Source organism: Lemur catta, chromosome 19 (assembly GCF_020740605.2).
Source record: "Lemur catta isolate mLemCat1 chromosome 19, mLemCat1.pri, whole genome shotgun sequence".
Lineage (NCBI taxonomy): Eukaryota > Metazoa > Chordata > Mammalia > Primates > Lemuridae > Lemur > Lemur catta.
Window position 1 is genome coordinate 32,905,576 of NC_059146.1, and position 26,924 is coordinate 32,932,499.

The 26,924-nt window shown below is 41.1% G+C and overlaps 1 protein-coding gene across 1 annotated transcript in view; it reads right to left on the minus strand.

Annotated features, from left to right (window-relative positions):
- Positions 1-2,090: 2,090 nt before the first annotated feature.
- Positions 2,091-26,924, minus strand: part of LOC123624236 — a 30,468-nt gene continuing 5,634 nt past the window's right edge. Inside the window, 3 exon segments of the mRNA XM_045531868.1 lie at positions 2,091-2,559; positions 2,562-2,634; positions 17,774-17,940. Coding sequence (XP_045387824.1) covers positions 2,195-2,559; positions 2,562-2,634; positions 17,774-17,940 — 605 coding nt within the window. The 3' untranslated portion in view covers positions 2,091-2,194.

Consider the following 26,924-nt stretch of genomic DNA (forward strand, 5'->3'; position numbering starts at 1 on the left):
TTACAGGCGTGAGCCACCGCGCCCGGCTATCCTCCCAAAAGATTTTATTTAGAGATATTAGGAGATATTGATAATATTTGAGCAGCTGCTTGAACTGTTAGTTAGTCTCTCGGTTTTCTGCCAGTGGTATATTTAATGCCAACCACAGAATGGGAGCAGCTGTGTTTTAAACTTCTTTCCCAAGATGCTGTTTTGTAGAATGCTTTAGTGGGGGAGCAGAAGAGCCTGCACAGACTCGCCCCCATGTTTATAGTGCTTTGAAGAGTGGGAACAATTTACTGTCATCACATAGCAACAACATTTCAGCAATCTTCTTTCTGTGGTATCTGCCCCAGGGGATGAAGCCCTAAAAGGAAAAGAGTATGGAGCAAGATGCAAATATTGGTCTTTGTCTCAAGCTGTAAAGAGCCACCTTCTTTTGCTGCCACAGTCAAAGAAAGGCAAAAAAAAAAAAAAAGGATCCAAAGCTCTAAAGTCTTAGGACCTAATAGCATGATGGCAGGTACAAGGAGAATGGAATAGAATCAGGATCTTGACATTTTGCTCACAGATCTCAGAATTTTTTTTTAGACAGAGTCTCACTCCATCACCCACAGCTGGAGTGCAGTGCTGTCATCATAGCTCACTGCAACCTCAAACTCCTGGGCTCAAGCGATCCTCCTGTCTAAGCCTCCTGAGTAGCTGGGACTACAGGTACGCACCACCACACCTGGCTAGTTTTTAAAAAATTTTTTTGTAGAGAGGAGGTCTTGCTGTGTTGCCCAGGTTGGTCTCAAACTCCTGGCCTCAAGCGATCCTCCCACCTCAACCTCCCAAAATGCTGGGATTATAGGTGTGAGCCACCACGCCTGGCCTCTGTCATAAATTTGATTGTCAGCTGTCGTCTATTCTGTTTCTTGTCATTTCTAATTCACCGATGAGTTCTGTAATGTTGTTTTGGTCCTCAGTTTCTTTAAGTCTGCAATTTTGCTTTACGGGTCACTCCATTGTTTTTCATCTTGTACTTGAACTTTATTGAATTCATTCCTTTTTGACTTGCTATAGTAAGAAGCAGTTGTGGGGAAGTATGCCTCTGTTCCTGAGTTAGTTGTCTTCAGGGTTAGTTTTGTTTGCTAAGTTCCTGGGAGTGTGTTTGCCTATTGCATGCTGTTTCCTTCCGAGCTGCCCAGGCACGGGTAGCTGTGTGTGTGGAGGCTACTCTCTTTGCTCTGGCTCAGTAAAATGACTTCCTGATGGTCTTTCTACAGCGTCTGGGAGATTTATTTTCCTTCTGGAACCACAGAGTGAAGGCTGGGTATCTTCCGTATTATCCGTTTTTCTGTGCCTTGAAGGAGTGGCAGATGAAGGTAATGTGGAGGTCAGTTGAGGGCTTGACCCGTAAACAAAGCCAACTATATAATTATTGTGGGCCAGTGCAAAATGGAAATGTGGGACCTTAGTTCAAAAAATGGGAAAAATGTACCACTAAAGGTACCAAAATATAAAGTTTGTTCCTTTAAAAATATTTTATTATCTATCAAATATAATAGAGGTAATGGTGATATATGAATAGTAACATAAAGTTACAAGTTGCAAAAAGTATTTTTTGGTGTCATAATTTTATGTAATATGATAAACAGTAATACTTTATTAATGTGCTATCTTGATTGGTTATGAGATTTTTTTCTGCTTTGCTTTTCTGCAAATGTATTTATTAGATCATCAAAACGTATACTTTAAGCAACTTCATTTTCAATTGTTACAATTGAAAGAATGTCAGTTCTTGGCAAATGTAAGATTGCAAATTTTTTTCATAATTTTTAGTTTTGAGACAGATCTTTCTGCTGATGCAGAAACTGAAGCTGTTAAGAGTAGTATTTTGTAGCCTGCAGCAATCAGGACTGCCTGCGTAATTTGCGCGGCCCAGTGCAAAATGAAAATATGGGAACCTTTGTTAAAAAAAAACAGGATAAAAATATCATTAATGGTGCTAAAATATAACATGTTTTCCTTTCTTGCATGGTCTCTCTCTTAACTTGTCATGGTGTTTTTGTTTGATATTGAATATTATATTAAGTAAAGAAAAATTAGACTTTTTTTTTTTTAGAGAAACATGTGTTCTTGTGTTTAATGGTAAAGCTTAGCACACCCCAGCACCAGGAATGGCATGATGGAGTCGCAGCAGCAGGGACAGGTAGGTGACCCTCATGGAGCTTCACATGGTGAAGATGAGGAAGGTGACCCTCAAACAGAAGAGCCCCATGACCTCAGACAGGGCAAAGCCCAGAATGGCAAAGGAGAAGAGCTGCTGCTTGAGGGACGGGTTCCTGGCACAGCCAATGATCCAGCTGCCAAACTCGGTTCCAGTGCCAGCCCCTGAACCAGCCATGCCAGCTGTGGCTGCCCCAGCACCCACAGACTTGGCTGCTGTGTCAATGTCCCAGGACATGACACTAGTCTGGAACTCCCGTCCGGCCACCTGGAGTGGGGAGCTGCTGTAGGAAGGCTGTTTAGATGGATTCTCTGGCCTGTTCAGGAAGGAGGCAGACACAGGCCTGATTAGACCCCTGCTAAGCATCAGATCAGAGATGGCGGAAACAGTAGCGCCTCCGTGCTCTGTAGTTTTTCAGTACAGCTCTCCTCGACACGCCCCAGCTAGGGCAGTAATCGCTCATCACCGCCAGTCACTAACATTAATTGATAAGGCCATATATATAGGGTCTCATTGCTTCCCCCAGCCCTGGGGACAAGTGCCCCTCCACACAGCCCAGCCCACAACCCTGCTGATTGCTGGCTCCTGGCCTCAAGTCACCTGCACTCCCTCTGAGAAATTAAACATTTTCAAATTATTAGCATGAATTTTACTGTGCTTCATCTTTATATTGTGTGACATCAACTTTAATGTAAACACAAGAGCATTTGATGTGGAGTCACCAGAATTATACAATTCATATTTCATAGCTTGCATGCACATGTACATTTTGTTCTTGCTAGAATGGTGCAGAAGCTGCATGACACTAACGCAACTGTTTTTAGTGCACTTATTTGTGCATATTCTACCAAGACTCTCAACGTTCAGGTTACTGACGAATCAAAAGGATTGAAAGGAAAAGGAACTTTGGGTTGCCTAATCTTTCCTTTCTGTTTATGTTACAACTTTCAGCAGAAGTGGTTGGCTAACGCGGGGAATTACACAAATAAGAAAGGTTTTGATAAGGTTCCTTGGTTGTTTGTGTTGCCTTCTTTTCATGTTTGAAGCAAATTCTGGTTTGAATGAAAAGTGTGTCCTCTAGAGGTTATTGGTGCTCCTGTGTGTTCAGTTATAGAAATGGTTTATCGGAGCTGGAAGGAATCTCAGGAATCTCCTCCAACGCTCTTACTTTACGATGACACCACTGAGCTCCAGAGAGGGGAAGGGACCTGCCCAAAGTCTCACCTCAGCTGATGGCAGAGCTGGGACAAAGACCCTGGTCTTCTGAACCTCCCAGGCCAGGGCCTTCTTCCTCTCATTGCACTCACCTCAAAGGCAGAGCACTAAATCCTGCTTGAAGTTTTAATATTGTTTTGTCAGAGCTGATTTAGAATCTACAGAGACAGGAATGTCTGGAAATTAAAGTGTAGGAAGCGCTGTGGTCCCTTGATGTGTAATTGTAGACAGGAGTAAATGACTTGAACAGGGGGCAGGGATGCATGCACTGGGCCTTTGGGCTGTGCTGAAATGACTCTAAATGCTGCTGTAAGCCTTGTGTTGTCTCATCCCGCCCCGACTATGGAAGACGTTACTTCACATTTTGTTTTTACTGTTATGAATTTGCCTTTTTCCTTTCCTCCAGTCCATTTCCTGCCTTCTTCCCATCTTCGGCCGCTTTCTCATATACCATTAATCCCTCGTTTCTATAATCTTTGTTTCTTTCCCTACTAACCTCTGACATAAAGTATTAATTTTTGGCATTTTTTTCTCCTTTCTTTGAAGTGCTCCTTCTGGCTACAAAAACTTCCAATTAAGTTTTTTAAATAAAAGATAGAAGTTAAAAGCAACTGCTGCCTGGGGTTAGCAGGATGGAAACTTGTAGTTGCTTGAAGCTGTACTTCAAAAAGAGAAAACTCAATTTTAAAAGTGTAGAGGTTTATTCATAAAATACGTTGTGTTCAGAAAAATGACTCTGTGGATACTCTAGGCTGTGGAGGAGTTGAAACTGTAGGTGATTTGTTCTATTGTATTTATTTACCGATGATTCTTTTTCTATCTGACATTTTTATTCTAAGTAAAAGGACAGGGAAAATTTTGAGCATCTGGATCCTTGTTTATTCTGTTCTAAGGAACTTTAATTCATTTAATATTGAGATTCTCATCTTGATTCACTAAAGAACTTTTACAAAGTTCTTATGTATATTTTCTTTTATGTGCTATTTTATACATACCAAGAATATAGGAAAGTTTCAAATTTCTCTTTTTTAGCAGTTTCTCTCTCTCTCTCTTTTTTTTTTTTTTAAGACAGAGTCTCGCTTTGTTGCCCGGGCTAGAGTGAGTGCCGTGGTGTCAGCCTAGCTCACAGCAGCCTCAAACTTCTGGGCTCAAGGGATCCTACTGCCTCAGCCTCCCGAGTAGCTGGGACTACAGGCATGCGCCGCCATGCCCGGCTAATTTTTTCTGTATATATTTTTAGCTGTCCATATAATTTCTTTCTATTTTTAGTAGAGACGGTGTGTGTGTGTGTGTGTGTGTGTGTGTGTCTCTCGCTGTTGCTCAGACTAGTCTCAAACTCCTCACCTTGAGAGATCCACCCACCTCGGCCTCCCAGAGTGCTAGGATTAGAGCCTTAGAAGTTTCTCTTGTTCCTAAATTCCACTTACAATGGACTCCCTGGAGAGTGTGCATATATTCTGTGAGGAATCATAGAGAGGGTGGCTGGGGGTTTGGTTTTACACTGGCAGCTTCCTTCATGAGCAGGGTTCCAGAGTGCTCTGAGCACTTTTGCTTGCCAGGAGAAAACACGTGCCATGGGGCTTCCTCTCGCCCCTTTGGCTCAGGCCTGCGCTGTCCAGAAGTTCTAGCCACCTGTCTAATTCAGCATATGGAGACCCAGCAAATCAAAGTGTGGGCTCCCTAGAGAAACTGGAGCTGACCAGCAACATGGAGGAAAAAAGGGGTAACTTCTGAAAAAAATTACTTTTCTTTTTCATTTTCATCATAAATCCAAGGAAAAATTCAAGGAGGAGGAAAACAAACAATCATTATGAAACATGGTGTTTGTCAAGCTGCAGGCTGACACCTGTTAGTGGATCACGAAGTCAATTTAAAGGTTCATGAGCAGCATTAAAGAAAAAAGAAAGGATGGTGGCACATGTAGCTGTAGCTACTCAAGAGGTTGAGGCAGGAGGATCGCTTGAGCCCAGGAGTCTGAGGCTGCAGTGTGCTATGACTGAGCCTGTGAGTAGCCACTGTACTCCTGCCTGGGCAACATAGTGATACTCTGCCTCTAAAAAAAGAACAAAAGAAAATGCAAATTAAAATACATGGCAAAGTGAAGGTAAGTATTTCGTGAATCTTTATATGTCTTTATGTGTGTCACACACACACACACACACGCACACACACACACGTTAGGACGTGATACAAAATGTATCTCTTCTTAGAGGTTGGTGTGAAAGAAGTCTGAGAAGCAGCTGGGCACCAGGCCCTCCAGGACTTCCACGTTCACTGGGAAGCCCCACTTTTTGCCTGTGCAAGAGCAGGGAACTCCCAGGAGACAGAGGGATGGGAGAGGGGGAGCGGGTGATGCATCTAGGTGGTGTCCCCCAGCAGTGCTGTGGGGAGTCTAGATCCCAGAGCAGCCTGAAGGCTTACAACCACAGGATTCCATCGTATCAATGCCAGCTCATGCTGGTGTAGTTTTGTGGAGTATGCAAGGCAGGCAGGCCCTAAATGGCTAATAATCTGCTTGTGTGTGTAAACTAAAAATAAAATCTCGAGACCTCCCCACTTGCCCGCGCCACTGAACGACCCCCTCTTGGCCAAGGGACCCCCCCAAAAGCCTTAAAACTGAGTTCCTGGCCATGATGGAAAGGGAGGTAGGACATGCCTGGTTATATTCCATACCTGCTGGAGTTTAGACACACCAGCATTAATGTCAAAATAGAGATCATAAGACTGACAAAACAGCCCCGATAAGATGCTGTATTACAAACAGGACCTAAGGCCATGCAAAGCAAAGGTTAAGTCAGGACTTACATACCCTAAATTCTCATTAAACAGGATTTTTTTTTTTAAGTTAACCCAATATAATGTGGCTTCCTTTCCAACCTGATTCTGGCATAGCATCTCATGACCGTGAGCAGACCCCCTTATCTTAACTCAAGCATTCCTTTCTACTGACTCCAGTGTTTAAACAAAGCTTTATTTCTCTAACCAATTACAAATCTCAGAATCTCTGAACCTACCTATGGTTTACAAGCCCCTGCTATGAGATGTCTTGCCTTTTCTGGCTGAACCTATGTATACCTTCCATGTCCTGATTTATGATTTTACCTGCAATTCCTATTTCCCTAAAATGTATAAATCAAACTGTAACCATTTACTCAAAGCTTCTTGGGTTTATGGATCCCCCAGCCATGGTCACTCATATTCGGCTTACATTATTGATTAGAGATCTTTTTTCTTTTTTAATATAGGCCTTTATGCTATAAATTTCCCTCTAAACACTGCTTCTGATGCATCTCATAAATTTTGATATGCTGTGTTTCCATTTTCATTTATATCAAAGTATTTTCTAATTTTTCTTGTTGATTTTTCTTTTTTTTTTTTTGAGACAGATTGTCACTTTGTTGCCTTGGCTAGAGTGAGTGCTGTGGCATCAGCCTAGCTCATAGCAACCTCAAACTCCTGGGCTTAAGCGATCCTACTGCCTCAGCCTCCTGAGTAGCTGGGACTACAGGCATGTGCCACCATGCCCGGCTAATTTTTTCTTTTTTTTTTTTTTTTGAGACAGAGTCTCACTTTGTTGCCCGGGCTAGAGTGAGTGCCGTGGCATCAGCCTAGCTCACAGCAACCTCAGACTCCTGGGCTTAAGCGATCCTACTGCCTCAGCCTCCCGAGTGGCTGGGACTACAGGCATGAGCCACCATGCCCGGCTAATTTTTTTTTGTATATATATTTTTAGTTGGCCAGATAATTTCTTTCTATTTTTAGTAGAAGACGGGGTCTCACTCTTGCTCAGGCTGGTCTCGAACTCCTGACCTCGAGCGATCCACCCGCCTCGGCCTCCCAGAGCTAGGATTACAGGTGTGAGCCACCGCACCCGGCCTAATTTTTTCTATATACGTTTTAGTTGGCCAGATAATTTATTTCTATTTTTAGTAGAGACGGGGTCTCACTCTTGCTCAGGCTGGTCTCGAACTCCTGACCTCGAGCGATCCACCCGCCTTGGCCTCCCAGAGTGCTAGGATTACAGGCATGAGCCACCGCGCCCAGCCGATTTTTCTTTGATCATTTGGTTATTTAGGAGCATGTTGTTTAATTTCCACATATTTGAATCTTCCAAATTTCTTTTTGTTATTGATTTTTAATTACATTCCATTGTGGTCAGAGAACATACTTTATATGATTTCAATCCTTAATAATTTATTGAGGTTTGTTTGTTGACCTTGAATATGGCCTATCCTGGAAAATGTTGCATGTACACTTGAGAAGAATGTGTGATCTGCAGTTTTTGGGTGGAATGTTCTATAGATACTTTTAGGTCAACCTGGCTATAGTGTTTTTCAAGCCTTCTGTTTCATCTTGATCTTATGACTAGCTGTTCTATCGATTATTGAAAGTGAGATATTGAAATGTTCAACTATTATTGTTGAACTGTTTTTCTCCCTACAATTTTCTTAGTTTTTGCTTTATGTACTTTGGACTCTGTTGTTAGGTGTATGCATGTTTGTAATTGTTATTTCCTCCTGTTGGATTTATCCTTTTATCATTATAAAATGTCCCTTGTTACCTCTAGTAACATTTTTTATTTTAAAATCTATTTTGTCTGATATCAGTATAGCCACTTCAGTTTTCTTATGGGTACTGCTTGTATGCTATATCTTTTCTCATCTTTTAACTTTAATTCTATTTAACCTTGAATCTAAAGTGTCTTCTGTAGATAGCTTATAGTTGGATCTTGTTTTATGTTTTTGTTTTTTTTCAGGCTAACAATACCTGCCTTTTGATCAGATTGTTTAACCCATTCACATTTAATGTTATTATTCATATATTTGGATTTATGCCTGCCATTTTAGTTTTTGTTTCTTATGTCTCATATCATTTTGGTGTGCCTCTATTTCTCTTTTACTACTTTCTTTTGCATTAAGTGAATATGTTCTAGTATAATGTTTTAGTTCCTTTAATGAATTTTTCACTATTTTTTTTTTTTTTGAGACAGAGTCTTACTCTGTTGCCCAGGCTAGAGTGCCGTGGCATCAGCCTAGCTCACAGCAACCTCAAACTCTTGGGCTCAAGCAATCCTCCTGCCTCAGCCTCTCGAGTAGCTGGGATTACAGACATCCACCACCATGCCCGGCTAATTTTTTCTATATGTATTTTTAGATGTCCATATAATTTCTTTCTATTTTTAGTAGAGACGGGGTCTGGCTCTTGCTCAGGCTGGTCTTGAACTCCTGAGCTCAAACCATCTGCCCGCCTCAGCCTCCCAGATTGCCAGAATTATAGGTGTGAACCACTGCGCCTGGCCTTCACTATTTTTTTGAGTTATTTTCCTAGTGGTTGCCCTAGGGCTTACAATATACATGTGAACTCATCAGAATTGACTTCATATTTATGAAAACTTAATTCTAGTGAGATATATAAAATATTACTCTTTATACCCCATCCCTTTTCCTCTGTCTTGTGCTTTCTTATATTATTGTTATACATATTATATCTATGTTTAACAAACCCAACAATATATAATTATACTTACTACTTTATATAATTTTATATCTTTTAAAGTAGCTGAAAAGAGAGCAAGTTTATATTTACAGAATTTGTTATAATAACCTTCTTATTTATTATTTCTGGTTCTCCTTATTGTTCCCGTGGATTTGAGTTACCATTTATTTACTCTAGTACAGCTTTGCTCCCACACACCTCTTTTGTGTTGTGGATGGAAAAATCCAAACTGTGAAATATTTGAAAGAGGTTTATTCTGAGCCAAATTTGGTGACCATGGCCCGGAGCCACTCCCAAGAAGCCTTGAGCAAGTGGACTCATTGTGGTTGGAAAGTTTTCAGTCATTATTTCTTCAATTTTTTCCCTTTCTCATTTCCTTAAGATTCTTGATTATGCATATTTTGGTGCAATTAAATGTGTCCCACATTTCTCTGAGGCTTTATTCTTTTCTTCATTCTTTTTTTTCTGTTCTTCTGATTAGATAATCTTTATGATCTATCTTCAAGTTTGTAGATTCTTTCTTTAGCTAAAATCTACTGTTGAGCCCCTCTAGTGAAATTTTCATTTTGGTTATTATAATTTTTAGCTCCAAAATTTCATTTTAGTTCTTTCTAATAATTTATTTCTTTATTGATATCATCTTTTTTTTTCTGAGATAGAGTCTCATTCTGTTGCCCTGGCTAGAGTGCAGTGGCGTCATTATAGCTCACTGCAACCTTCAACTCCTGGGTTCAAGCAATCCTCCTGCTTCAGCCTCCCAAGTAGCTGGGACTACAGGTGCACACCACCATGCCCGGCTAATTTTTTATATTTTTAGTAGAAACAGCATCTTGCTCTTGCTCAGGCTGGTCTTGAACTGCTGACCTCAAGCAATCCTCCCTCCTGCGCCTCCCGAAGTGTTAGGATTACAGGCGTGAGCCATTGTGCCCAGCCTATTGATATCTTCTGTTTGATAATACATTGCCATCATACCTTACTTTGCTTCTTTAAGCATGGTGGCCTTTCGTGCTTTGAATATATTTCTAATAACTGCTTATAATAACTGTGATGACAGTGGTTTTAGCAGGGCTTCTTTTGGCTGTCTCCTTCCTTGATCTTTCTGTTAAGCTGTCTGACTGTGTTGGTATCACAGCCTGTTGTTAGTCTCCACTAATTGCCATGTGATTGCTCTATTGTTTTCAGTAGTGCCCTGGGGCATAAATTGCTCCACACTCTGATCCTATTAAGCTCGGGCCTCTTTACAAGGATAGTCTTTGAGGCCAGTCTTTGAGATTTGGTCAGGCCCCAGGAGGGTTGTTAGCTGCCTCTTTCTCCTAGTTCTCTCTGCTAAAATTCTAACTAATCTACAATTTTGCTTATTGCTCTCATGGTGCTACCAATCTCCTTTATTGCTTAACTTAAAAATCTCCATTGTTTTCAATAGCACCCTTAGGCTTGAACTTCCCCACACTGTATTCATTTCTGTTCTGAATAAAGTCAGTTCCCTTGGGGAGAGCTTTAGAGGTCTCTGTTTTTATGGCCTGGCTCTCCAACTGGGCATAACCTCGGAGGCTGTGGGGTGGGGACAGTGACCCACTTTTTTTGAGTGGCACCCTTGCTTTGTGTGTAGGGTATTTGGTGGGGGTGGTAGCCTCTGATATTCTCAGCTTGTCCCTCCTAGCTTGAAATATCTGTTCTATGAGCAAGCTGGGGCAGGGGTGATTTGGGCCCAGGATTATTGGCTTGCTATGCCTGAGGTAGAGCTTCTGCCCTATGAATGGGTGAAGGGAATCCCAGATGTCTCAATAACTCTTGCTTAAAATAGAACATCTGCAATATGGAGACGGGAGGTGGGAGAATAGGCCTGCCCCTCCTGGGAAGAGACCATAGCACTAGACTGGGAGCCGGAAGGAGACAGAACACCGTTTTCTTGGTTGCACCTGCCTGGAGTAGACTTTCATCATACTGAGCTGGGGTGTGGGGCAGGAAGCGAGTTCTGCTTCAAATGCTACGGACTCTGAGTGTTCTTACTGAGTTTTTTTTTTTTTTTTTTTTTTGAGACAGAGTCTCACTCTGTAACCCGGGCTAGAGTGAGTGCCGTGACATCAGCCTCGCTCACAGCAACCTCAAACTCCTGGGCTCAAGTGATCCTCCTGCCTCAGCCTCCTGAGTAGCTGGGACAACAGGCATGTGCCACCATGCCCAGCTAATTTTTTCCTATATATATTTTTAGCTGTCCATATAATTTCTTTCTGTTTTTAGTAGAGACAGGGTCTTGCTCTTGCTCAGGCTGGTCTTGAACTCTTGAGCTCAAACGATCCGCCCACCTTGGCCTCCCAGAGGGCTAGGATTACAGGCGTGAGCCACCGCACCTGGCCCTTACTGAGATTTAATGGATTTTCTTAAGTAAATGATTATTTATTTGCTGTAAGCCCTTAGGATAATTTCCAGAGACTTTAAATAAATAATTGATTTTAAAAAAATAATCCTTGCCAGTTTTGGTTGTTTCACTGAAGAGGGTCCATGGAGTTCCCTACTTTAAAAACTTTTCCCATTCCAGAAGCCATTCTCATGTATGGTTTTTCATTTGCTATCTAGTTCAGAGGAATGACAGTTTCTGGGGCTTCCCCTTAGCCTATTCTACTGTGAATTATATTACCCCATAGGTTAGGTCTGTGGTCCTGAACACCGGGACCACGGACTGATGCTGGTCTGCAGCCTGTTGGGGACCAGGCTGCAGAACCCCGCCAACCTCCCCACCCCAGTTTGTGTAAAAATTGTCTTTCATGAAACTCAGGACATGGAGCAAGGGCAGGGGGACAGCAGGAGGTGAGCGGCTGAGCGAAGAAGCTTCATCTGTATTTATAGCCACTCCCCATCACTCGCATCACTGCCTGAGCTCCCGCTGCCCACCCCCCACATCCATGGAAAAATTGTCTTCCATGAAACCAGTCCCTGGCACCAAAAAGGGTGGGACTGCTGGGTTAGATGACCCTAAAGCAACCATTAAAATAATGCAACAAATGCTTATCGCTAATAAGTCAACAAAAGAGATAAAATGAATTCATAAAAAATAATCCAAAATAAGGCAGAAAAATAGGAAAAAAAGAATGGAAGAGACAAGCAGAAAAAATAGCAAGATGATAAATTTTAAACCTAACCATATCAGTAACCAAATTAAATGTAAATGCTGTACATATCCCAGTTAAAAGGGAAAGATTGTCAAATTAGGTAAAAAGACCAAACTATATACTGCCTACAAGAAACACATTTTAAATATAAAGACATAAATAGATTAAAAGTAAAATGATGGAAAAAGATATACCATTCAACACCAATCCAGAAAAAGCTAAAGTGGCCACGGAGGCCTCCTGACTTTCACACCATGCTGTCAGTTGATAATTGGCTGTCTAGAACCCATCATTTCTTTCTTTGGTGCTTCAATGGGACTTGACAACGAGCTATCGGATTCAAGAGTCTGTAAAACTATTTCCCCATGTCTGTCAAATGCTGGAAATATAGCTCATGAACCAGTGCTTCCCTTTTATCTGTATCCTATTCAATTCACTTATCTTTTGTGCTTTAAAATATATTACATGGGCCAGGCATGGTGGCTCACACCTGTAATCCTAGCACTTTGGGAGGCTGAGGTGGGAGGATCACCTGAGATCAGGAGTTTGAGACCAGCCTGAGCAAGAGCGAGACCCCTGTCTCTACTAAAAATAGAAAAAATTAGCTGGATGTGGTGGTGCGTACCTGTCGTCTTAGCTACTCAGGAGGCTGAGACAGGAGGATAGCTGGAGCCCATGAGTTTGAGGTTGCTGTGAACTCAGGGTGATGGATGGAGACCTTGTCTCAAAAAAAAAAAAACCAAAAAAAAAAAACCAAACCTGAAACTGTGGGACGGCAAGGTCAGAGTTTAACATTCACGTGAACTTCTACAGACCTAACTTGGAATTTCATTGTCACGTGGAATGGTAGCACAGGGCAGACCTTGAAGTGCTGACATTGGCAGGCTGCATGTTTTTATGCTCTTTTGCCAGGGGAGGTGGGTATTTGGCTCTGTGTCTGTAGCAGCTTTTACTATCTTTGCCACCATTTCATACTTTCTAGTTAGCCAGACCTACTCTCCTTTTACAAATGCATGTAAGTGTAATGCAGCATATTCCTGATGAACTCTGCAAATACATTTGCTTACTTGTCAATGGACTTGATGGAGTCCTTCTTTTCTTTCTGTATTCTTTTAAAAAAATACTTCTCTGAGGCCGGGTGCGGTGGCTCACGCCTGTAATCCTAGCACTCTGGGAGGCCGAGGCGGGCAGATTGTTTGAGCTCAGGAGCTCGAGACCAGCCTGAGCAAGAGCGAGACCCTGTCTCTACTAAAAAAAAAAAAAAGAAAGAAAGAAATTATCTGGCCAACTAAAAATATATATATAGCAAAAATTAGCCGGGCATGGTGGCGCATGCCTGTAGTCCCAGCTACTCGGGAGGCTGAGGCAGAAGGATCACTTGAGCCCAGGAGTTTGAGGTTGCTGTGAGCTAGGCTGACGCCACTGCACTCACTCTAGCCCGGGCAACAAAGTGAGACTCTGTCTCAAAAAAAAAAAAAAAAAAATGCTCCTCTGTTTTGTATTTCTTCCTTTCTTACCTTCATTCTATGGTTGACCTCTCCAGATGCTGACATGTGGACACGCCCCTGGGGGTGGATCCCTGCTGGGTTTGAAGTCACGGGGAAGTTTTTTGAGAGCCCCCAAGTGCTGTGTGGTGTGCAGCTCTTGATAAAAAGAAGTCTAATTCAGTTTTTGAGTCTGGAGAGGGAGTAAATTGTTAGCAAGTGAACCATTGCGTTAGGAGTTTTTACTTCAGGCTAATGCTATACAAATTACAAACTCAAGAGTTCAGGTCTAAACAGAATGTCCTTGATAATTCTCCATGTGAATTGCCTTTAAGATATTTTTCTTTTGCCCAGAGGAGTGGCTACAATTTTATAATTGTACTTAAAGTTATGTAAAGTAAAACTTGGAATTTTTTTTTTTTTGAGACGGAGTCTCGCTTTGTTGCCCGGGCTAGAGTGAGTGCCGTGGCATCAGCCTAGCTCACAGCAACCTCAAACTCCTGGGCTTAAGCGATCCTACTGCCTCAGCCTCCCGAGTAGCTGGGACTACAGGCATGTGCCACCATGCCCGGCTAATTTTTGCTATATATATATATTTTTAGTTGGCCAGATAATTTCTATTGTTTTTTTTTTTTTTTAGTAGAGACGGGGTCTCGCTCTTGCTCAGGCTGGTCTTGAACTCCTGACCTCGAGCGATCCACCTGCCTCGGCCTCCCAGAGTGCTAGGATTATAGGTGTGAGCCACCGCGCCCGGCCCAAGAACTTGGAATATTTTCCAGAATGTCATGGTACTGTTTAGGACAGGAAACAGGTAAATAATGGAAAAAAGGAGGACATTGTGGAGTTTATTTGGGAGCCTACATCAGAATTAAAGCTTTTGAAAAAGAGAGTCTCCAAGTCATATATTTTGAAGTTCTGTTGGTAGATGCTTCCAAGATGATATTTTTCTGGTGAATTCTTAAGTAATGACTGTGTCTTTTTGCTTGGTGTCCTGTATTATCTGATACTAGCTTTAAGTGCGTGGAGTATTTGCCTGGTATTTCTTTTCCTGTCCCTTTACTTTCATTCTTTCTTTTATGTCCTTAGATGTATCTCTCTCTCTTTTAAAAATAACCTGTATTTTTTAAGTATAGCTTGAGATTTATGGAAAAATTGCAGATGCATAGTTTCCATGTACCCTGCACACAGGTTCTCTTATCAATAACATATTACGGTAGTATTGTACACATTATAATTAATGAGACAATATTAATACATTATTATTAGCTAAAGCCCACACTTTATTTAATTGTCCTTAAATCTTACCTACATCCCACCCAGGATACCCTATTACATTGAGTCATGGTGTCTTTTTAGTGTCCTCTTGATGGTGACAAGTTTTTCAGACTTGTTTTTGATGACCTTGACATTTGAGGAGTGCCGGTCAGGTATGCAGGACTTGCAGAATGTCCCTCCATGGGGATTTGTCTGATGTTTTTCTTATGATTGGACTGGGATTGTGGGTTTTTGGGAGGAAGACCACAGAGGTAAAGTGCCATTTTCATCACATTATATCAAGGATATATGGTCATGAGTCACTTAGCAAGGAGGATATGTTCTGAGAAATGTGTCATCAGGTGATTTCATCATTGTGGGAACATCATAGAGTGTACTTACATGAACCTAGATGGTATAGCCACCTACATACCTAGGCTATGTGGCATAGCCTATTGCTCCTAGGCTACGAACCTGTATAGCATGTTACCGTACTGACTACTGTAGGCAATTGTAACACAATGGTAAATATTTGTACACCTAAACATACCTAAATATAGAAAAGGTACAGTAAAAACATGGTATAAAAGATTAAAAAATAGTACACCTGTATAGGGCACTTGCCAAGAATGGAGCTTGTAGGACTGGCAGTTCCCTGGGTGAGTCAGCGAGGGAGTGGTGAGTGAATGTGAAGGACATTACTGTACAGTGTTGCAGACTTTATTAACACTGCACACCTGGGCTACACTAAATTTATACAGTTTTTTTCTTTCTTCAACAATAAATTAACCTTAGCTCACTGTAACTTTTTACTTTGTAAACTTTTTTTTTAATGTTTTGACTCTTTTGTAATAACATTTAGCTTAAAACACAAACACGTTGTGCACCTGTGCAAAAATATCTTCTTTCTTTATATTCTTATTCTATTTTTAAATTAAAAAATTTTTTTTGCACTTAAAATTTTTAAAAAAAAAAAACTAAGACACAAACACAAACATTAGCCTGAGTGTCTATACAGTGTCAGGATCATCAATATCACTGTCTTCCATCTCCACACGTGTCCCACTGGAAGGTTTCCAGGGGCAATAACACGCATGGAGCTGTCATCTCCTATGATAACAATGCCTTTAGTGGAATACCTGCTGAAGGACCTGGCTGAGGCTCTTCTTGAAGAGGTGTCACTGTTTTCAGAAATATGTCCATGGTGGTTTGCTTGGTTTGTTTCTTTTTTTGATCATAGATTTGCTTGTAAGCAGGTAATGCGCCATGAACATTTCTCTCTATTAATGAAAACTTTTTGGTGTTGGGTTCATGTTTTCAAACTTTAAGGAGCTTGTTGAGGTCCACAACAGCTTCTGTTAAACCCTTCACTGTGAATTTTCTTGGGAGTTCTTCTGCAGTTTCCTTTTCCCTTGTCTCTTCTTTGTATCCATTCACCTACTCTATGCCCTTTGATTGGAAAGTATAATCAAATTACATCCAATGTTATTATTGGTAGGTAAGGACTTACTACTGCCAGGTTGTTATTTGATTTCTGGTTGTTTTGTCATCCTCTCTTTCTTCTTTCCTTCCTATCTTCCTTTGTGTAAAAGTGATTTTCTCTGGCATTGTGTTTTAATTTCTTGCTTTTTATTTTGTTTTGGTATCTGTTGTAGGTTTTTTGATTTGAAGTTATCATGGGGCTTGCAAAAACATTTTATAACCCATTATTAATATTTTAAACATATGACAACTTAACTCTGCTTACAAACAAATGAACAGACAAGCAAAGAGAAACCTGAAAGAAATTCTACACTTTAACTAGCCTGTGAGGTTTCTGCTGAGAAGCCCACTGTTAGTTTGACGGAGTTTCTTTTATAGGTGACTTAATGCCTTTCTCTCTTGCTAATTTTATAATTCTTTTCACTTTGATTTTAGACATTCTGAATATAATATGCCAAGGTGAAGTCCTTTCTGTCATGTATTTGCCTGGGGATCATTAGTCCTCCTGTATATGAAAGTCTTTCTTGCTAGACATGGGAAGTTTTCATTGATTATTTCCTTAAATAGGTTTTCTAAACTTTCTGATCTTTCTTCCCCTCTCGGGGCTGCTGATAATTCATTAAGTCTGGCTGCTTTATGTAGTACCAGGTGTCTCAAAGACCAGTCTTCCAGTTCTGAGAATCTTTCTTCCGGTTGGTCTAGTCTATTATTGAAGCTTTTGAATGTATTTTGTATTTCCTTTAATGAATTTTTCAGTTCTGGAATTTCTTTCTCTATCTTTTTTAAGATATCTGTCTCCTTGGTAAATTTCTCATTCATGTCCTGAATTGATTTTCTATTTTTTTTTGTATTAGTTTTCTGATTTCTCTTGCATCTCATTGAGGTTCTTTAGAATTATTATTTTGAAATCTTTATCTGGCATTTCAAGGAATTTTTCTTAATTGGAATCTGTTGCTGGACAATTGCTGTGGTCCTTTAGTGATTTCATATTTCCTTGTTTTTCATGTTTCCTGTGTCCTTCCATTGATATCTGTGCATATGATGTAGCAGTTGCTTCTTCCAATGTTTTGCAATTGCTTTCATAGGGAAGAGTTTTATTCTTGAAGATGTACGTATGTTGTTGGTTGAGTAGGACACTTTGGCTTTGATTTTGGATGCCTGTAGCAGTGTGATCTTTGTATGATTTTGGGGGGCAGTACATGGGGTCTGTGGGATCTGTGAGTTCCTCGGTTGCTTGGGGTTTAGCTATTAGTTGAGTCTGTGGTGAAGTTTTGCTGGGGACTTGCATGCCATCTGAGCCAGTCTTTGGGCCCCAGTGGTGGCAGCAGTGGGCTGAGTGTGCCTTTTTTTAGGCCTCAGTGCAGTTTACACTGGTGCTGGTGTTAGTGGGTCCTGGAGGGCTGCTTCTTGGGCTCCAGGTGGTTTGCTCAGAAGCTAACTGTCGAGGAAAGGGTGGGCCGGGTGCATAGGCAAGTTCTCTGGCCCCTGGGCAGCTGGTTTGTTGTTGGTGATGGCTATAGCAGTGGTGGAGCAACTGGTACATGTTGGTGTTGCTGGTAGCTGCTGTGGGTTGGGCACGCTAGTCCCTGGTTCCACAGTGTCCCATAGCAGTGTGGTGGGTATTCTCCTAGTGTGCTTAGAAGAGCTTGGTCTCTCCTGTCCCTCTCCAACCAGGTGGTGGCTGCAGCCTTGTCACCTTGTACTTGGCCTAAGGGCAAGGTGGAGCCCAGGGTTAAACTCTCAATGTGGCACCTTGGCCCTGTGACCAGAGAGGGAGGACTCCTTTTAGGCAAGCAGTATGGGGAAGAAGCTGTGGGTAGCGTGGTCTGCTCACGTCCCAGTCTCACAGCAGGGTGCTGTAGGGCAGTGGGTACTGTCCTAGGTATGTGCAGGACAGCCTGGGGATGTACCTGCCTTATGGAGTTTGGGGATGATTAAATGGGATAATTCTGGCAAAGTAATTGTCAGTGTCTGGTACGTATTAAGTACTCAATAAATATTAGCCATAATTAATATTATTATTCTTTCATAATTAAAATTCTTTTAGTTAATTATTGTTTTTATTAATTTGAATAAGCATTTTGTTAAACATTTATTAAGTTCTAAATAAGAAATGAGTTGAATATAGGAAAAATTTGCTTACAAAATAGCTCCTTCAAAAATTGTGAAATTTAGGTAAATATTTTTTTCTAATGAGATTTAAAATACCTACAGATTCCAAGTCTCATATCTGACACATTTAACAGTCATAGCTATTTGAGCTTATTATGTATATCTAGATGAGAATTAGACACTGTAAACTCTATTTATGGGGGAAAAACTGAAACATTATTTTCCTGTCTTATAAATTACCTTTTTGAGTTTGTTTTTAGCTCAGTGGTGATTTAGTGTTACTTTCATTTAATTATTCTTTTAAATTTTTCTGAACCAGGCTTTTTAATCTGTACATGTAATTCCTGTGTGTGTAGCCACTGGAACTCCCTTCCCAAATTATTTTCTTGAAGTACCTTTAAACAGGGAGAAGATGATCACTAAATAGGCAGTTACTGTCAGCTTCTTTGTTAATGCTGCTGTTTTGTTTTTCATAAAAATTGTTTCATATTTTTAAAGACTTTTATAATATATAGAACATGTTATATCTCCTATTTTTATTCTTCCTACCAGAATTAGTAGACATTTTTCTATGAAAAAGAAAATCTTTAGTTTATTTTCCAGAAACTTCTCTCCCACAGAAACTCTTAAAAAATATACATATATATGTTTTTTCTTTAAGAGACAGCTAAATGTGGCTCCTGGAGAGAAGATTCTCTGACATGAATTGGCTGAGACAGCTTATGATAACATTACGTGGTACTTTTCAGGCACAGCGGAGAAGGTGTCCACAGTATATACCAGTAAAATCCTATGGGGTTTTGTGTTCAGATTATTTGCAAATCAAAAACTTAAGTCCCTAAAGGTAGTGGTTTTTATACTTAAGAAAGCTTTTCTTTTTGTTATGTTAATAAATATAGAATGACCTTAACACCAGAGGGCAGTATTTTATAATAGTTGCCAAAACGTCCTTATAGTCGGTATTATCATCTGATGGATTCAAAAAGATGTCTTATGTTTTCTCCTGTGGTGCTACATAATGCACATGTCCTGGGACTTATACCTGAGAGTCATCATGAATCTAGAAATTTATAAATCGCAGGCTTTTTTTCCCCCTTAACCATTCTGTTTGATGGAGTTAAAGCTCCCTGAATTAATTTTGCAATAAGCTGTGGGTTTATAGGGGTTGTGTGGTTGGCAGGACTTGATCTCAGCCCAAACCCAAACTCCTTTGGTAGGGAGGAAAAAGTCTGCTTCAAGGGTGGTCAGAATTTCTGAATTTCATTCCAGAAGAATATCTCAGTCTTACTGAGAAAAGAATGGACTTTTTATCCATTTATTCACTTAATGCACATTTATACTTTCTGCAGTTTTAAAACAGCAGACACTAGGGAGGATGTTTTAATATACTGTATTTTGTTTCCTGTCTCTCTTTGCTTGCTGGTTTTCATTTAATATAAGTATCTAGGCCGGGCGAGGTGGCTCACGCCTGTAATCCTAGCACTCTGGGAGGCTGAGGCGGGCAGATCGTTGGAGCTCAGGAGTTCAAGACCAGCCTGAGCAAGACCCCGTCTCTACTAAAAATAGAAAGAAATTATATGGACAGCTAAAAATATATATAGAAAAAATTAGCCGGGCATGGTGGCACATGCCTGTAGTCCCAGCTACTTGGGAGGCTGAGACAGAAGGATCACTTGAGCCCAGGAGTTTGAGGTTGCTGTGAGCTAGGCTGATGCCACGGCACTCATTCTAGCCTGGGCAACAGAGTGAGACTCTGTCTCAAAAACAAAAACAAAACAAAACAAAAAAAGTATCTAGTGAATCTTTTAAAATACTTTTTACTCTTCTGACATCCTTGTTAAAACAGGAAAGCATATTTATACTATGTATACGATTTTCTTCTTTTAAAAAAGATTGCTCCCAGCTGCTACACATCTAATACATATTCACTGTAGAAAATAAATATGACAAAAGAAAGTAAAAAACACTTGTAATCTTACCTCATAGGTAAGATTTTGTTATATGTACTCTTCGCTTTAAAAAAATTTTTTTGAAACAGAGTAGATTGCAGTGGTGTCATTGTAGCTCAGTGCAACCTCCAACTCCTGAGCTCAAGCAATCCTCCTGCTTTAGCCTCCCAAATAGCTGGGACTACAGGTGTATACCACCATGCCCAGCTGATTTTTTCTATTTTTAGTAGAGACAGGGTCTCACTCTTGCTTAGGCTTGTCTCCAACTCCTGAGCTCAAGCAATTCTCCTGCCTTGGCCCCCCAGAGTGCTAGGATTACAGGTATGAATGACTGCACCCCACCAAAAAAATTTTTTTCTTTTTAAAAACAGTGGAAACGTACTGTACTTCCTATGTTACAATTTGTATTTTCCACATAATAACATAATGAGCACCTTGCCACATTGCATGGCACTTTTTTTTTTTTTGAAACAAGAGTCTTGCTCTGTCGCCTGGGCTAGAGTGTCATGGCACCAGCCTAGCTCACAGCAACCTCAAACTCCTGGGTTCAAGTGATCCTCCTGCCTCAGCCTCCCAAGTACCTGGGACTACAGGTGCACACCATGGGGCCTGGCAAATTTTTTCTATTTTTAGTAGAGACGAGGTCTCGCTTTTGTGGAGGCTGGTCTCTAACTCCTGACCTCAAGTGATCCTCCCACCTCGGCCTTCCAGAGTGCTAGGATTACAGGCATGAGCCACCATGCCCAGCCTGCACATCACTTTTAATGGTTGTTTAGTATTTTATAATATGACTGTTTATAGTTCATTTAATCAGTTTACTCTCCTGTCAGCAGTACATGAGAGAGTCTGGTTATTCATACTCTTGCCTAGTGTAGGTGTAATTATTTTTTTTAAAAAAACAACTTGGTCCACCTGCTGCATCCATTCAACAGATAAATATTGATTGCTGACCATGTACCAGGTCCTATTCTCAGTGCTACAGATAGATGAGCAAAAAAAATAATCCCTTACCTCGTGAAACTTATATCCTAATGGAGGACATGTACATAAATAATAAATGTAATAAATAAGGAAATCATTTAGTATTTTAGAAAGCAAAAAGTGCTATAGAAGAAAACCCAGAGCAAGTTAAATGAATGGAGAGTGAAGAGAATTGCAGTTTTAATTAGGTAAGTCAAGGTAAGCCTGATTGAGAAGGGAACATTGCAACACTTGTGACAGATATTTTAATTTCAATTTTATTATTACTACAGCTAAACATTCTTTCATGTATGTATTCTTATGTGCATTATCTGTTCATGTCCTGCGCCCATTTTCTGATTGGATATCACTTTTTTGTTTTGAATTAAAAAATTTTTTTCACTTGGAAATAATTTCATTCTTGCAGAAAAGTTGTAAGTGTAGATTTAGTACAAGGAATGCCTGTATATACTTTATCCAGATTCACATAATTCAGGCATACTTTGGAGATAGTGCAGATTGGGTTCCAGATCACCACAATAAAGTGAATAACTCAGTAAAGCGAGTCACAAAATTTTTTTCCTTTCCCAGTGCATATAAAGTTTGTTTACACTATACTATAGGTATTAAGTGTGCAATCGTATTCTGTCTAAAAAATGTACATATCTTAATTTAAATATACTTCATTGCTAAGAAATGCTAATGACTATCTTTTGCCAGCCATACTCTTTTTGCTGGTGGAGGGTCTTGCCTTGATTTTAATAGCTGCTGACTGATCAGGGTGGCGATTGCTGAAGGTTGGGGTCGCCGTGGCAATTTCTTAAAATATGATAACAATGAAGTTTGATTGATTGACTCTTTCACAGATTTCTCTGTATCTTGTGACACTGTTTGGTTGCATTTTCTCCTCAATAGAACTTCTTTCAGAGTTGGAGTCAATCCTCCCAAACCTTGCTGCTCCTTTCTCAACTAAGTTTATCAAATATTCTGACTCCTTTGTTGTCATTTCAACAATATTCACAGCATATTCACCAGGAGTACATCCATCTCAAGAAACCACTTTCTTTGCTCATCCATAGGAAGCAACTCCTCATCCATTTGAGTTTTATCATGAGATTGCAGCAATTCAGTCACATTCTCAGGCTCCACTAGAAGTTTTAATAATTCTCTTGTTATTTCCACCACATCTGCCGTTACTTCCTCCACTGAAGTCTTGAGCTCCTCAAAGCCTTCCATGAGGGTTGGAATCAACTTCTTTGAAATTCCTATTAATGCTGCTATTTTGATCTCCTTCCATGAATCACAGATGTTCATAAGGGCATCTAGAGTGGTGAATCCTTTCCGGAAGGTTTTCAGTTTACTTTGCCCAGATCCATCAGAGGAATCACAATCTATGGCAGCTACAGCCTTGCAAAATGTGTTTCTTAAATAATAAGACTTGAAAGTAGAAATTTACTCCTTAATCCTTGAGCTATATAATGGATGTTGTGTTAGCAGGCATGAAAACAACATTAATTCTCCCTGTACATCTCCATCAGAGCTCTTGGGTGACTATGTGCATTGTCAATATACAGTAACATTTTGGAAGGAATCTTTTTTTCCCTGAACAGTAGGTCTGAACAGTGGGCTTAAAATATTCAGTAAACCATGCTGTAAACAGATGTGCTGTCATTCAGGCTTTGTTGCTCCATTTATAGGGAATAGGCAGAGTAGATTTAGTATAATTTTTAAGAGCCCTGGGCTTTTCAAAATGGTAAATTAGCACTGGCTTCAGCTTAAAGTCACCAGCTTCATTAGCCCCTAACAAGAGAGATAGTCTGTCCCTTGAAGCTTTGAAGCCGGGTATTGACGTCTCCTCTCTAGCCATGAAAGGCCTGGATGACATCTTGTTCCACTATAAGGCTGCTATAGGTCTTAGAGATGCATGCAGGCAAACAGAGCAGTCACCACAGCCCTGCCTGATTATCAGTATAATGGCGAGGGGCAGAGTGCCGTGGGACACATCTACCCACCTTCCTGCCTCTGTACCCATGCACTCTGCCTTCCCTCCTATTGCTGTGGGACCACTAACAGACAGCAGAAGTGAGGGCATGCTTCCTCTGAGATGAGGTTATAAAAGACTGTGGCTTCCTTCTTGAGCACTGTCTTGCACTTTCTCTCTGGGATCACTTGTTCTCTGTCTAGAAAGTCAGCTGCTGTGCTGTGAGGATGTTCAGGCCAGCTACAGAGAGGCCCAAGGGGTAAGGAACAGAGCCCATGAGGAATTGAGACCACCAGCCAGTGAGGAATTGAGACCGCCAAGCACCCAGGAAGGAACTTGGAAGTGGCTTTTCCAGCCCTATTTGAGCCTTCAGGTAGCTGTAGCCCTGGCTGCCCGAATGCAACCTTGTGAGAGACCCTGAGGCCAGACCACCCTGCTAAGCTGCTCCTGATTCCTGATCCTTAGAAACTGCATGAGATGATAAATAATTGTTTTATGCTGCTAAGTTTTGGCACAGTGTGTTATACAGCAGCAGATAACCATTACAGCAGGCAACTTGCCCAAGATCATGCTGTTGATAAATGGTGGAGCTGAAATTTGAACTTGGGTTTGTCCAATGTCAGAACACTGGGCTCCATCACCATGGTGACCCCACAGTATCTACTCCGCCCATCCTGGGCCTGTTGCAAACTGCAGCTGAGTCTTGGGGTTCGCTGTGGCCTGCAGGACAGAGAGTGGGCCTGAGAACTGACCCCATGATTCTAGGGCATCTTTCCCTCATTCCCAGTCTGAGAAAATTTTACACATTTAAAATTTTCTGAATTATCTATCTCTGTAAGCATTTGCGAGGAGCTCATTTAAGGTATGAGTTGGGCCCTACACCTTGAACTGAATGTCTAGACTTCCTCTATAGACTGTGGGTCAGCAAACTTCTCTGTAAAAGGCCAGATAGCAAATTTTTTTTTTTTTTTTGAGGCAGAGTCTTGCTCTGTTGCCTGGGCTAGAGTGCCATGGCGTCAAGCTCACAGCAACCTCAAGCTCCTGGGCTTAAGCAATCCTTCTACCTCAGCCTCCCAAGTAGCTGGAACTACAGGCTTGTGCCACCATGCCTGGCTAATTTTTTTCTATATATATATTTTTAGCTGTCTAGATAATTTATTTCTATTTTTAGTAGAGACGGAGTCTCATTTTTGCTCAGGCTCAGGCTGGTCTCGAACTCCTGACCTCGAGTGATCCTCCTGCCTCAGCCTCCCAGAGTGCTAGGATTACAGGCATGAGCCACCGTGCCCGGCCCAGATAGCAAATATTTTAGGCTTTGCTGGTATAGTACGGTTTTTGAAAAATGCTGTCTTGACACAGTTCTGAGGCCCTGGCCTCTTCTCAAGCCGTTGGTCAAATCCACACTATATACTCATGCTAATTGGCCTAGAACCAAATATCTGACAATCAGGGACAGCCCCTGCGATTCAGCCCAGAGCCTGCTGAAGTCTTCAAATTGGCCAATCCTAAACCTGCTTGTCCTGGCCTAGCCCTTTCCCCCACTGGGGGAACCACACAAAGGCACTTGCCCACAGTTCATCTTCTGTCTCTCCCTCTCCCTCCTGAGCGGCTGCGACCCTGCAGGGTATCGCCTCGTTCTCCCCAGGGAACTGTGAGTACAAGACTGAAACTGTAAGACTCAACTCTTCTCGGTTTCTCTCCTGATCTGCACATGGCCTCGCCATCCCTCTCCTTCCCTCACCACTCGTGTGCTTAAACAACCGGCCATATGGTTTTGGTCACAGCTACTCAACTCTGTCATTGTAGTGCCCCAAACCGCCATAAACAGTATTTGACTGTGTTCTGAAGGACACCAGAATATTTTGCCCCAAAATATACTTCCTTAGCATATTTTGAGATGGTTGTTCAGAGAAACTGCAGACAAGAATAGCCCTGAAAAGCTATCTTTTGTGGGACAGATGTGCATCTGTAGAGAAAAATCTACATTAGTGGAATAAACATCCAGGCCTTCTCCGAGACCTGGCGCTCCCCTACCCCTAATCTAGATGTAGGAAAGATGAATTCATAGGAAAAAGAGACTGAAAGGCTGACACCTTTAAAGGTCTTTCAGAGAAACTTTAACCACAGAGGTTAAGGTCTGTTCTTTCTCAGAGCTACTACCTGTGCGGCTTCATTTGCATGACAAGACAGCCTTCATTTGACATGTTGTCCTCTCTCCACTTTCCCATAAGCTGTGAAGCCGCCTCCTCCCAACTCCCAGAAGCCCCAAGCCCCATATTCTGTCTGTAGCCTCAGGATGGTATTAAAGATTCCACTCGTGTGGCTCTTCTTTGGGCTCTCATATTTCATGTGACTCCTGTGCACATGTGTGCATGTAATAAATTTGTTATGCTTTTCTTGTGTTTACCCCGTCTTGTTACAGGGGTGTCAACTGTGACCCTTTATGATGAGTAGGAAAGGAATCACTTCCTTTCCGCCTCTACAATGCTAACAAAAGTTTATTAATAAGAATAGGCCCTCAGCCAGATTTGGCGCATGGGCTATAGTTTACTGACCCCTGCCGTAGAATCTTCTTAGATTTAGATTTTCCCAATCAATGGGTAATATTAAGGAAAGTTTGATGCATATAATAGTTAATTAGTAAATCTTTTCAAGCTGTCATTTAGTTGACACTGAAGGACCCTTACATCAATGGAAAAGAAGACAAACTCTGTAAAATAATTTAAGGAGGTTTATTCTGAGCCAAATTTGTGGCCCATGGCCTGGAGCCACACCCAAGAAGCCTTGAGCAAGTGGACTCACTGTGGTTGGGTTACAGTTTGATTTTTATACATTTTCAGGGAGACAGGGATTATAGGTAGAATGATAAATCAAGACATGGAGGGGATACATTGGTTTGGCCCAAAAAGGGCAGGACATCTTGAAGCGGGGGCTTGCAAGTCAGAGGTGGATTTAGGGATTCTTCAGTTGACAACTGGCTGAAAGAATTAGGTTTTGTCCAAAAGACCAGGAATCAGCGGAAAGGAATGTTTAAGGGTCTTCTATCTTTCATGTGATGCTCTACTGGAATCAGGTTGGGAAGTAAACAACATCATAAAAACCTGTTTACTGAGTTTTCATCATTTGTAGGTGTGACTCACCAGGCCCCCTTAAAAAGGAATTTTTTTGGGGGGGGGCGGCAAAGAAAAAGATCAAAGTTCAGTCCTCACTTACAACAGCTTTAAAGGCACTTTGTCACACTCTGTGAACTGTTTCAGCCCTGGAGCCTGTGTTGCCTCCCATAGTCATAGTGTTTTACTTCATGTGATTTCAGAATGACAGTAGTGAAAACGGAACCACTATATGGAAGGCTGACTGTACGCCAGCTACAATGCCAAATGGATTAGAGTCTCATCACTGTCAGTTCTCCTAAGGGCAACTGTAGCTCTTCATTTTACAGATGACAAAACTGAGTCTTAAAGAAGACCAGGATAGCCCATCTAGTAAGCGGTGGAGGCAGTAGACACATCTGGGTGGTCTGAATTAACAGATGGTGTTTCTAACCCAGTTATGCAATCACAGTTCTGTAATGCCCTCATCTCCTTCAATTACAAATTATTTAATACATTATTTCTTTTTTTAAATAACTTAATTTTAGGTATTCCCCACATACTTTTTTTGGTCATCGGATGTTATACACAATGACAGGAT